General features: G+C 48.2%; 1 protein-coding gene across 2 annotated transcripts in view; it reads left to right on the forward strand.

Moving 5' to 3' along the window:
- Window positions 1-6,314, forward strand: part of LOC111153888 (transient receptor potential cation channel subfamily C member 6) — a 103,871-nt gene extending 97,557 nt beyond the window's left edge. For both annotated transcript variants that reach the window (XM_022513178.1, XM_022513177.1), the window contains 3 exons: window positions 3,354-3,437; window positions 4,765-4,840; window positions 5,638-6,314. In XM_022513178.1, the coding sequence (XP_022368886.1) occupies window positions 3,354-3,437; window positions 4,765-4,840; window positions 5,638-5,789 (312 nt within the window). In that variant the 3' untranslated portion in view covers window positions 5,790-6,314. The remainder of the gene's footprint in view (window positions 1-3,353; window positions 3,438-4,764; window positions 4,841-5,637) is intronic.
- The last annotated feature ends 5,384 nt before the right edge of the window (window positions 6,315-11,698 follow it).

Below are 11,698 nucleotides of genomic sequence, written 5' to 3' on the forward strand. Positions count from 1 at the left end.
TCTGGGAGATGAGTGAGAGGAAGCCTGAGGAAGGCAGGAATGTGGTATAAAAGCGAGGGAGTGTGCGTGTGTACTGGGAGCAGGGCTTCCACCCACGAGCTCTCCGTCCCCACTCCTGCTGCGTCGTTCCTGTGAGGACTGGCCGCAGACACCCAGATCCCTAAGGGTTCTGACCATTCCTGTGGCCTCCCGAACCACGGAGTTGGCACCTGTCCTGTCTGTGGGCGCCGGCCCGCATTACCGCGTCTCGCCACCAGGGGAACCACGGCTCCCTCGCACCTCGAGGGCGTCTCTCCCGGGGCACGATTTCTTTCCTAGAACTGTTGCACGTGTGTTTATTCAACACCCACTCTGTTTTAGACACTGACTAGAATTTCCTGTCATATTTGCGTCCAGTTTCATATTTCAGGTTTAGAGAAGAGCTGGTCACATAAAACGATCCGAATGCATCTGTAACTGTTCAGTGGTAGACCTCTGAACGACACTGGGGGCTCCCAGCCGGGGTGGTCTGACGCCCTGTGAGCAGCGCCTCAGGGTGCACTGGTAATCCCTGGGGACACTGTGGCTGTCACAGCCAGGGAGGGGAGCTGTTCCTGGAGTCTAGTAGGTAGAGTCCTGGGACACCACTCAGAGTTCTAGAGAGCACAGCAAACCCCGCAATAAAGAATCATGCAGCCCAGAGGGTCAGAAAGGTTGCAGGTGGGAAGGTCTGGACTCGGCCGGTGGGGTGCATGCCCTGGACGGGATCAGGGGTTGCTGTGTGTTGTGCTGGGACCGCATGAACGTGCCGTCCCCGTGGTTACGGACACGTCAGCATCTTCGCTCTGGAGCGTCCATAATCATGCACGTACTCAGGGGACAGAAGACCACTTTCTGGCCTTGCCGGCCCGGTTACCTCTTACAGCGGCCAGTGTAGGGCCCCTGCCTCCTGCCCTGCCTTCCTTCTTCGTGTTTCCGATGTGTCCTTCCTTACGTGTAGCTGAGCTGCCCCGTCCTGCTGTGTGGACCTGCATTGTACACGTCTTGTACAGCAAGGGGTCCAGAAAGCGGGTGAACCCGTCGGGGACCCAGAAGCTCTTCTTCCTTCACTTCACCAGCCGGTGGTCTGAGCCCTTGTACTCTGCCGGGCGGTGCCGGCTCTGGGGACCCTGGGATGGTGTAGACAAAAATCCCTCCTTCCATTAGAGCCGAGCAGGCTGTACACAAGCCAGGGAGTGAAGCAGCTTGCTCGGGAGCTCTTTCTCGGGGTGGGTGGGAAGAGCCTCACTGAGGAGCTTATGTTTGAAGCTAAAATACAGAGCGTGGGGCAGAGCCAGCCGGCAGGGCAAAGGGGGTTTCAGGAACTGGGAACAGCAAAAACCCAGGGCCTCGGTGACGGTAACACAATAGTAAGTATCCCTGCCCACCCCCGTCCCCCCAGCCCGACCAGAGAAAAGATGATCTCCACAGGCCTGCAGTGCTGTGAGCTGCGGGCACTGGGGATGATGGGCATATCGAGTATTAAGGGCCACACGTTCATCTTCAGAAAAATCCCAAAGAAACATAATTTTTCACTTTCCTATTTCCACAAACACCTTTTGGTTGTACTAGTGGGCTCCAATGAAAGAGGGAATGATTTGTAATCAGAAAGCTGTGTGTTCATGAATAGATGGTAAATAAATAAATCGGAGGCATTGTGCGCAAAGACTGCCCCGTCTGGATCCTGTTCCTCTAGGAACCTGTCCTCGTCCTCACAACCGGGGGGGGGGGGTGGTGGGAGGAGGGGAAGTGGGCTTGAATCTAGTCATCACGTCTCCTGATGATGCCCTGACGCATAAATCATAGTGAAGGCCAGAAGATTTGTATCATTGTAAAGATAAAGGAGCAATTACATTTAAAAAAATAAATTAGGGGCGCCTGGGTGGCTCAGTGGGTTGAACCTCTGCCTTCGGCTCAGGTCATGATCTCAGGGTCGTGGGATCGAGCCCCACATCGGGCTCTCTGCTCAGCAGGGAGCCTGGTTCCCCCTCTCTCTCTGTCTGCCTCTCTGCCTGCTTGTGATCTCTCCCTGTCAAATAAACAAATAAAATCTTTTAATAAATAAATAAAATATTTTAAAAATTAAATATTAAAATAAATAAAATATTAAAAATGAAAACATTACTAAAAATAGAATTGAAGCTTGCATTCATTTCACAAATTCCTCAACCAGTAGGACTTGGAGGAACAGGGGTGTCCCCTGGACCATTCCCTTCCTTGTCAGAGCGAGTACAGAAAGTTCCAGAATGTCCCCTGCTGGTCCGCAGCAGCCTGGGACAGAGCCAGAGGTCACTCTTCAGCTTTGTGCCCAGAGCTCTCTCAGAGAACACATGCTGCCTCTTTTTGCTTAATTTGGCCAATGGTATAATTTTATCCTCATGTTTTATAAAGTAAAAGAATAGTAAAAGATGTTTTGCTGACACTTTCAGAGAGGTTGAAAGAGAAGCACGAACAGCTCCGTGGAGAGGCGTGCTGTCCGCAGAGTGTTTTCAGAATTGCATATTGCGTTTTCCAATTATTGTAACCCAGCTAAGATCATAATCGTTTTGTTCTTCATGGATACCCAGAGTCTATCACAGGACCTACACATAGATACTCAGTGTGCACTTGTTCCGTGGGTGAATGTGTGCTGAGCTGTTTGAGTTAGCTGTGGCCACGTAAAGCAACTTAGTTACTTAGAGCAACTTAGAGGTCGTTGGGAACGTCAATCATGGCTGTCTTGGAACATGGTCTTGGAGTTTCTTGTCTCCTGGAAAACAGTTGTGCACCCGGAAACAAACAAAAAAACCGATTTGGATCTGCTGTGTTTTGCTCAATTCCCCTACTTATTTCTTTTTAAAACCAGTTTTTCTTTTTAGAAAATGCCACGAAGAGTTTCTTAATCAGTCTCTTCGTGTGGTAATATGGCCCTTCACGACCTTTATTGCAGATTCCTTTAGATCTTTGTTATTTGTCTGTTGAAGCAAAAGGATTTTTTTGAAAAGGACTGCCACAGGTGATACTATACAGATCCTCAAGTTCAAATTCAAATTCATTAGTTATTTCTTAGCCTGGTGTTAGCCCGGGACGCCCATCCCGCCCTACTGCGGGTGTGGGTGCTCTGGTGGTTTGTGCTGGTCTGATGCTTCCTGACCCGTGGACTCCGAGGCCACCGCCATTACTTTCCCTCCTGGTCTCTCCTCTGTCAGAGACGTGCCTGTCTCGGAAGACAGACTGTCAAGCCAAATAAATGACAATGTATGTATGTAACGAATAAATTCCTATACGTAACTAATAAATACCATCACATTTATTTAAAAGAAAAAGAGGAATTTCTAATTCTTTTCAAATTGCAGCTTGGGCATAGTAAGCAATCGAGTGTGCGGAGCTCGGAAGATTTCCAGCTGAACAGTTTCAGCGACCCTCCCAGGCAGTATCAGGTAAGCAAGACAGTTTTTTAAAGAACGAAGGCTAGTCGTTTGTGATATCTGAAATCCCAAGCTACGGATTCTTTACGTGAAAATGACCTATTAGGTTGTTTTTTCTCAATATCAAAATAATGCATGAATTTAACGCATACGCGCCAGGCACTGGAGAGACGTAAGTAAGTAACACGGACGAGGCCTTGGCTTGCAGAGCTCAGAGCCTGCGTGTCCACTGCGGACGGTCTGCTCCCACGAAACACACAGAAGAGAGTGGGACGGACCTCAGACCCCACCGCTGACTCTGGAGCGCTACTGCCTTTTGGTGATTTTCTGCCGGGTGACTTAAATGATTTATATGTATGTGTATAATTTTATGTATACTTCAATATTATTTACGTGTATATGTAACATTATGTAAATGAGCGAATACTTAATGAACAACAGTTTTTCACTTAACAAAACATATTAATTTTAGTGTATTTTTTTAAAAAAGTGGTACTACTATGAACATTCTTGTCCATGCACCTAATTATATCCTTAGAATAAGTTTTCTTTTTTAAGATTTTATTTAGTTGAGAAACAGAGAGAGATCATGAGCAGGGGGGAGGGGCAGAGGGAGAGGAGGAAGCAGGCTCCCCGCTGAGCAGGGAGCCTGATGCGGGACTCGATCCCAGGACCCCGGGATCACGACCCGTGCCAAAGGCAGATGCCCAACCGACAGAGTCCCGCTAGAATGAGTTTTTGGAAGTGGTATTTTATTGTCCAGCATTTAATCTGGGGTTTAGAGAGTAAGATTTGCCTTAACCACGTGTCTGCCCGGGACTCGTGTGCCTGGCCCTGAGCCTGGTCTTCTTCCTGAGCCGTGTAGCCTAAATGCAATGTCCTCAAGAAGCTTGGTTATGGTGAAACTAGCCATTCCTGGATTACCAGCAAGTACAAATTCTATTTCTTGGTAAGGGAGGTCAAAAAACATAAACAAGCGTGCGTTTGCTTCATCTCCGGTTCCCACATGCAACATTAACCGCACCTTGAGCGCCGCCCGCGGAACGGCTGTGTGTTTCTGTGACGCTTTGTGACCGAAGCACGAGGAGCCCCATGCAGGAGCAGGTGTGCTCGGAAGCTCTTGTTTCCTCGAGAAGTGACCGGAGTCGTTCGCTCGGGGGATGTGGCAGTCGCTCTGGTGATCTGGTGACAGTGTGTGTTCTCTGCCAGGCAGATCACCCGAGCCTTCGTTAGCCATCCCTTCTGAAGTCCTTAGGAAGGACAGACTCAGACACGTCTTCCAAGTGAGAGACGTGGCACAAACAGGAAACTGAGGTGGATTTCTCCTCTCTTGGTCTAGAAAATCATGAAGAGGCTCATTAAAAGATATGTGCTACAAGCCCAGGTCGATAAGGAGAGTGACGAAGTGAACGAAGGTGAGTGGAATGGGGACCAGTAGGGGTGTGGGGCCCGAGGCTGAGCAGCAGGGAAGCTGCAGGGAAGGGCTGGGCGGGGGGCCTCGGGGGGAGGGAGGACGGCTCCCCTGGATCATCCGTGCATGGACTACAGGGGTGTGGGCTTGTTCTCTGCAGTTGTGGCAGATGGCCCTTGCTGCATGAGTAAGTCCTGCTTCTGGGGGTGCTGGGAGGGAGGAGGAAGGGGTTGGGAAAAGCAGAAGGCTGTTGCCCCCAACTCCTGCCAACACCTGCCACCAATGCCTCCTTTTTATTTTTGGACATTTGTTACAATTCTTTCTCTATCGTCTTTTTTTGTTTAATTTAATTTTTTTCCCAGTGTAACAGTATTCATTGTTTTTGCACCACACCCAGTGCTCCATGCAATCCGTGCCCTCCCCAATACCCACCACCAGGCTCCCCCAACCTCCCACCCCCTGCCCCTTCAAAACCCTCAGATAGTTTCTCAGAGTCCACAGTCTCTCATGGTTCGTCTCCCCCTCCGATTTCCCTCAGCTCCCTTCTCCTCTCCAACTCCCCATGTCCTCTGTGTTATTTCTTATGCTCCACAAGTAAGTGAAACCGTATGATAGTCTTTTCATTCACCAAAAGCTTAGGTGAGAAAATAGAAACCTGCCCCATTAGGAAGTTTTTCTCTCTGAAAAGATTCCGACAACAGATGTGTGTGGAAGAAGGACTGCTTTCCATCTCTCCCAGTAACCCTCGTTTCTTCGCATCTGCATTTACAGTTAACTCACTGTCATTCTTGTTTTTCAAAGGGGAACTGAAGGAAATTAAACAGGACATCTCAAGCCTCCGCTATGAACTCCTTGAAGAAAAGTCTCAGAATTCAGAAGACCTAGCAGAACTTATTAGAAAACTTGAGGAGAAATTATCAATGGAACCAAATCAAGAGGAAAGCAATAGATAATGCAAAGGCGTCCTTTAAAATCATATTTATTTGTCCACTTGAAGCCATATTATTTTCCAATTTATTTTTTTAAGTGCCAGTGTGAATACCTTTTAAACGAGAAAATGTCCAAAGATAACTTGGATCGTCCAATTATCCAAAACCCCAATATTTAATATTTTTGGTGATTGAATTTCATTGGTCAGGCTAAAGTTTGCAGATTATGATGAAAATTGTGCCCAGTGTTTGATGCTTGTTTGTATTAACTGCTTTCTGGGGTATAACTATTGTGATGATGTGATTCCGTGTTGTGTCTGCTTGGGGACATTCCCTGTACAGCATTTCTCCTGAAGGTGGCTTCAGGTAACTTCTTGCCTGCTTTATGGGTCCCCTGATGGTGACTTCCAGCCCTGAAACCTGGGGAAGGATGATCTATGGGTATTTGGAGAATGCTGTTTAATCATCTACTCTGCTTGGCCCCCACAGAATATGACTGGTAATATCTGTGCAAAATGCGATTAAATCTTTCCTGAACTTTTGGATTCATCTCACTGGAAATGTTACACTTAACAGTGAAAAAGTGCTTCCTCTACTGAGCCCTGGGAACATGGTTTAGTTTGCGTGTGTGTGTGTGCGCGCGCGCCAGTGTGTGTGTGGCACATGTGTATGTCCCTGTGTGCGTGTGTGAATGTGCGCCCGCGTGTACGTGTGTGCGTACACGTGTGCATGTAGTGTGCGCGACACGTGTGTGCATGTGCCCGTGTGTGCACGCACTAGTGCATATGAAATCCTTGTCCTGTTTTCTTTTGCAGCTAATACAGACCCTCAGACCCTCTTTATCTTGGGTTTTTTACTGTGATGGAAAGATTTTGACCCAGTAAGAACCCTTTATTAGAGAGGTAGCAAAGTCACAGATGACTGCAGTGATTTGGCCCAGTGATAGCAGAGTCCGGTGCCATTTCTGAGGTTATTTGCAGGGGGTTCCCACCTTTGGCATCAAGTATAAAGGGAAAAAAGTATTGAGGGAACTCGTCAGTACTTCCCTGTCGCTCTCAGTGCATTCTCCCGTCCCGCCGAAGTACACCACACGGGAATCTGCATCAGTACGCATCAGCGCGGTTGTTCTTACCGAAGATTGGAGGCAATGTCTACAACAGCGGAAAGACAAATGAACATTCATCTGTTCGACTCGCCAACATTTAAAGGATGCTGGGCATTAACGGGAAGTGTTGCTTTAGGATCAGTAAAGGAGGCTTCGAATGCAAATCTTTAACTTCATTCTGGAGAGAAAATGGTCTCAAAAGTCTATTAGCCCCAAATTTGGCTTAATTTAAATCAGAAAAGCTTTATGTAACCAGATCCAAAAATACGTCTGAAATTTTACATTCAGTGTTTTTGTACTTGTGGGTATTATTTATGGAGAAGGTATTTGGTAATACAGAAAAGGAGAGATTTCAAATGTTTTATGACAATATTGGAATCAGAAGTTGTAAAAACAAACCTAGTACCAAGGCACTACCCACACATTAAAACAGTCCATCGTCCACACAAAGCTTGTGCGTTGTGCCAAGCAAGGGGCTGGCCTCCGTGCCTGGGGCCCTCTGGCCACAGGTGGGTTTGACGGCAGAGAATCGAGAAAACACACCAAGATTCTCCATTGTCTTTAGGTGGGGTTGACTTGATGAGATATGGGTTTTGGGAAGTGAAGAGTCATGACTCTGGCTCTCCGGGTAAAAACACACCATCAGGTGCTGCCTTGTGACTTACATGAGGTCCTCAAGTCAAGTCAGATTCTCCCCAAAGTGCCGCTGAGTTGGCCCTGCTTCCAATTTCCTTTCAACTGGAACATGAAAAGAGAAACCAACCTTATGTTAAGAAAGGTTTTAAAAATTGCAACAAGAGCTCAGTTAAAGGCGTTGGTCGGAGCTGGCCACCACAAGCATGAGCGCCCTTCGCAGCCTCAAGACCCTGGTGGTACGTCCCGCATCGAGTCGCAGGCTGCGTAACCTTTAAAAATAAAGCACTTCCTCTGTTGAAATGTATTGACAAAACCTGTTCTCTCTGTCACGTTTCCCTTCTCAGATTTGGGGCTTTCTGGAGGTCGGGGGACCATAAGGAGGACAGCCCGGGGATGTCTGTGACCTGGCGGGTCCCGCGTCGGGGCTGAGCCGCCTTCACGCTTCCCGGCACACCAGCTCCCACTGGACAAAACCAAGTCCCCGTGTCTGTATGTCCAGGCCCAGCTTTACTCTGTGCAGAAGCTGAGACGTAACATGGATTCAGGATGATCTCACGAGGCAGAGCTGATGACTCACCAGAACCGGCCGTCTGCTTGAAACCTTGCCATGGACTGACAGAATGGAAAATGCATGTCTGATCTCGAGGACCCTACAACCGAATAAAGAAACGGGACTGGACAGAACTGTAAGAAATGTTTACTGAGCCTCTGCTGTGTGCCGGGCACACGGTAGGTGCGTTCCATGAAGTACCGAGTTTAAGCTAGCTTTCTGCTCACGACAACTGTCTGAGGTACCACCATTATGACCCTCATTTTACAAATGGGAAAATTGGAGCCTTTTTATTTTTGAAATTAAATGCAATTAATTAGTATAATTAATGTAGTACAGCACTAGTTTTTGATGTAGAGGTCAGTGATTCATCAGCTGCGCGTAACGCCCAGAGCTCATCACATCACGTGCCCTCCTTCCGCCCGTCACCCGTCACCCCAGCCCTCGCCCCTCCCTTCTGTGACCCTCAGTTTGGTTCCCGGAGTCCAGAGTCTCTCACGGCTTGTCTCCCTCCCTGATTTCTCCCTCTTGTCTTCCCTCCTTCCCCTGTGGTTCTCCACACTGTTTCCTATTTTCCACACGTAAGTGAGACCATACGATAACTGTCTTTCTCTGCTCGACTTATTTCACGCCACATAATCCCCTCCAGTTCCATCCATGTTGGTGCAAAAGTTGGGTGTTCGTCCTTTCCGATGACTGAGGAATGTTCCCTTGTGTATATGGACCACGTCTTCTTTACCCATTTGTCTGTCGGCAGAATCTCGGCTCCGTCCATAAAAATTGGAGCCTTCAGAAGCTAAGTGACTTGCACAGAGAGTGTCAGAGACGGAACCAGAACCCAGGCCTGTCTCACAACAGAGGTTTCACACTTAACTGTGGTCTCCCTGGACGGGACTGGAGTGTGGTTTTCTCAATGGAAAGCTCACTTCAGTCTCTAGGTGAGGAAAAACAGGCCATACCTGAAAACCCTACATTCTGTAACCTGCCCAACGCAGAGACAGATGGCAGTGCTGCTCATGGAGGCTGTGGACGCAGAGAAGATGCGGCATGAGAGGCCTGCATGGCAAACCCAACAAGACAACAGACGGGTTGAGTGTGAAGGGTGGAGGCGGTGTGAGCAAGGCCGGGAGCTGGGCGTGAATACAGGACACGGAGTTCTTCAGAAGGAAACGGTCAAGTCAGTGGCTGTGTTGTGGTGAGAACAGGTTTGGCTGTCCACCCTACCCACCCAGGAGTGCTCCAGGAGGGAACCAGACAGTCGTTCTCATCACCATGCAAATGAGAAAATCAGACCAAACATTTAAAATGGAAAGACCACATGGCAGTGTTTGCCAACCAGACAGACCAACGTCAACAGAAGCACAGTCCAGACGGACTGCCAGTTTCAGGCTAAGGGAAACTGAAGGACTCCACGCAAACCTGATTTTTGTCCCTTCTCCGGGTTCTGCTTGTGCAAGGACCTGCAGCCCCACCTGACCCAGGCCTCAGAAAGCTAACAGCGCTCGTCCTCCTTGTAAGGGATCAGGAGTGAATGATTCTCTAGAATAGTCAGTATCTGAGGAAGGACCAGGTGAGGAGGACCCGCCGAAGCTCTCACACCCTCGTCCAGACCGCCAGCGCCAGACATCCAGAGCTAGACATCTCCACGCCAAGACCCCCGGCTTCAGGGAATGAGTGACTCAGGAGGGACACCTGGGCTCTTGTCTTTGTTCTGACCGGTTCCTGGATGCCTGAGAGGGTGGGTCTGCCAGGTCACCATCCTCAGTGATAACCCCAGACTCTGAGCAAGACGAGACTCTCTCCTTTCCTTCCCGGGTCTCCCAGACAGTCCATCTGTATCTATATATCTTCCACAAACTCAACGTTCACATCCTGCTGGCTCACGTGTGATTTCTGTCCTTCACAGAGCCAGGGACTCTCTTGGCTGATTCTGTGGGACCCCCCTCTGGGTCCCTGGACCCAGTCTGCCAGCATCAAAGTGGAGAAAGGCTGTTTCTCCGAGGGCCATGGTGAAGTATGAACTGCATCTTTTCTGATTCTAACAAGCAGGTAGGACCTCCTCCTTCAACCTGACATCTTCCTTCGTCATTGTCGTGGGCAGTTGGGGTCTGTGAGTCACACCCGCCGTCCCTGCAGCTCTGCTGATGGGGCTGGAGGTGGGCTCCTGTACGCTGAGTCTCCACTCTTGGATGGAGAGTGAGCAGACTGAGCCCCTGGAGAAGCAGAAAGGAATATGGATTCTCAGCCCAGGCCTCTGCGTTGTTCTCCAGGAACCTGTCTCCTGAGTCTTCTCCCTGAGCAGGTTACAGTTTAGGTGGGAGGACTGCTCGGCGCCCTCACACGGAGCGAAGCGGAAACGCATCTGAACATCTGCTCTGGCACCAAATCTCGGCTCGCAGTCAAAGTCCATCTCTGTATGGACTAGCAGAGGTGAGACGTACACCAGAGCCCTCAGAAAGGGCTGGAACGAAGACGAAATATTTGTTTCCTTGAATCGTTAGAATGATTCCTCGAATTTTCTTTTTCACTCCATATACATTATGGTTATAGCCATGAAAGTTACCATGGACACTTTTTCAAACATCTTCCCAGCATGAATTTGATGGTCACACTGAGTCACAAGTTATAAAAAGCTCTTATTTTGGAACCAGTTTTTGTAGAGGATTTTTGCACTGTTAAAAAAGGAAACGAGAGGCCCTGAATGGTGTCACTTAGCTGAGACCCCACGTCGGCAACCGAGACTTCACGCCAGCAAATCTGCAGTTTCACGTCCCAGGAGTGTGACCGTGAATGGGTCAGCAAGGGAATTCCTCGGTCAGCCCTAGGACACTAACTGATGGTCTCCTCCCACTCCCCTTTCCAGGGCAACCTTGCTTAAAAACCATGGATGCTTTGCTCATGATTTTCTTTTTCCCACTCCCATTCTACCTTTAAAAACCTTTCCTTTTCGGAGCCCTTTAGAGCCCCCCCCCCCCCACTTGCTAGATGGGAGGCTGCCGGAGGTCTTTAATTAGGTCTTTAAGATTTACTCACTTGACTTCTTGTTATTTAACTGTACATTTAGGAAAATAACTAGAGACACTGACCGACTATATGATAGTTTTATGCCATTTGATGGATAATCAATGTATCCAGTGTAAGTGAATCATAGGAATACTGATTCATGTTTTTTCAGACTCTTATGAAAATGATGTATCGAAAAGCCACCTTATTCAATGTGAAGGGGACTTAACACCTGCTAAGGAGACCGCAGTTCATAATAGTTATACCCTAAGTATGATGTTATCTAGAATACCGAAGTAAAAACCATGAGACAGTCTAAAAAGTTTTCATCTTTCTTCTGTTCATAACACCTACTCTGCAAGCTGCAGCTTTTCTCACTGTCTCTGGACGGACAGTAGGAACAGAGTGTAGAAGCAGACAGACAGGCATGTCTTCAAGGAAATGAACGGAACATTGTCAATTTTTTTCTAAGTCATTAGAAAAAACTTTGATCATGGCCTTTGGGTAGTGAGTCTTGAACTCCACTGGCCTGCATTTTTGTCCTAATCACTGTCCATCAAAACACTGTCATACCATCTCAAGAACAATTTCAGAATAAGGTCAGTTTACTTAGTATCATGCCTCAGACTAAGGCCTGCC

This window comes from Enhydra lutris, unplaced genomic scaffold (assembly GCF_002288905.1).
Source record: "Enhydra lutris kenyoni isolate GAN:26980312 unplaced genomic scaffold, ASM228890v2 scaffoldscaffold34, whole genome shotgun sequence".
Taxonomy (NCBI): Eukaryota; Metazoa; Chordata; class Mammalia; order Carnivora; family Mustelidae; genus Enhydra; species Enhydra lutris.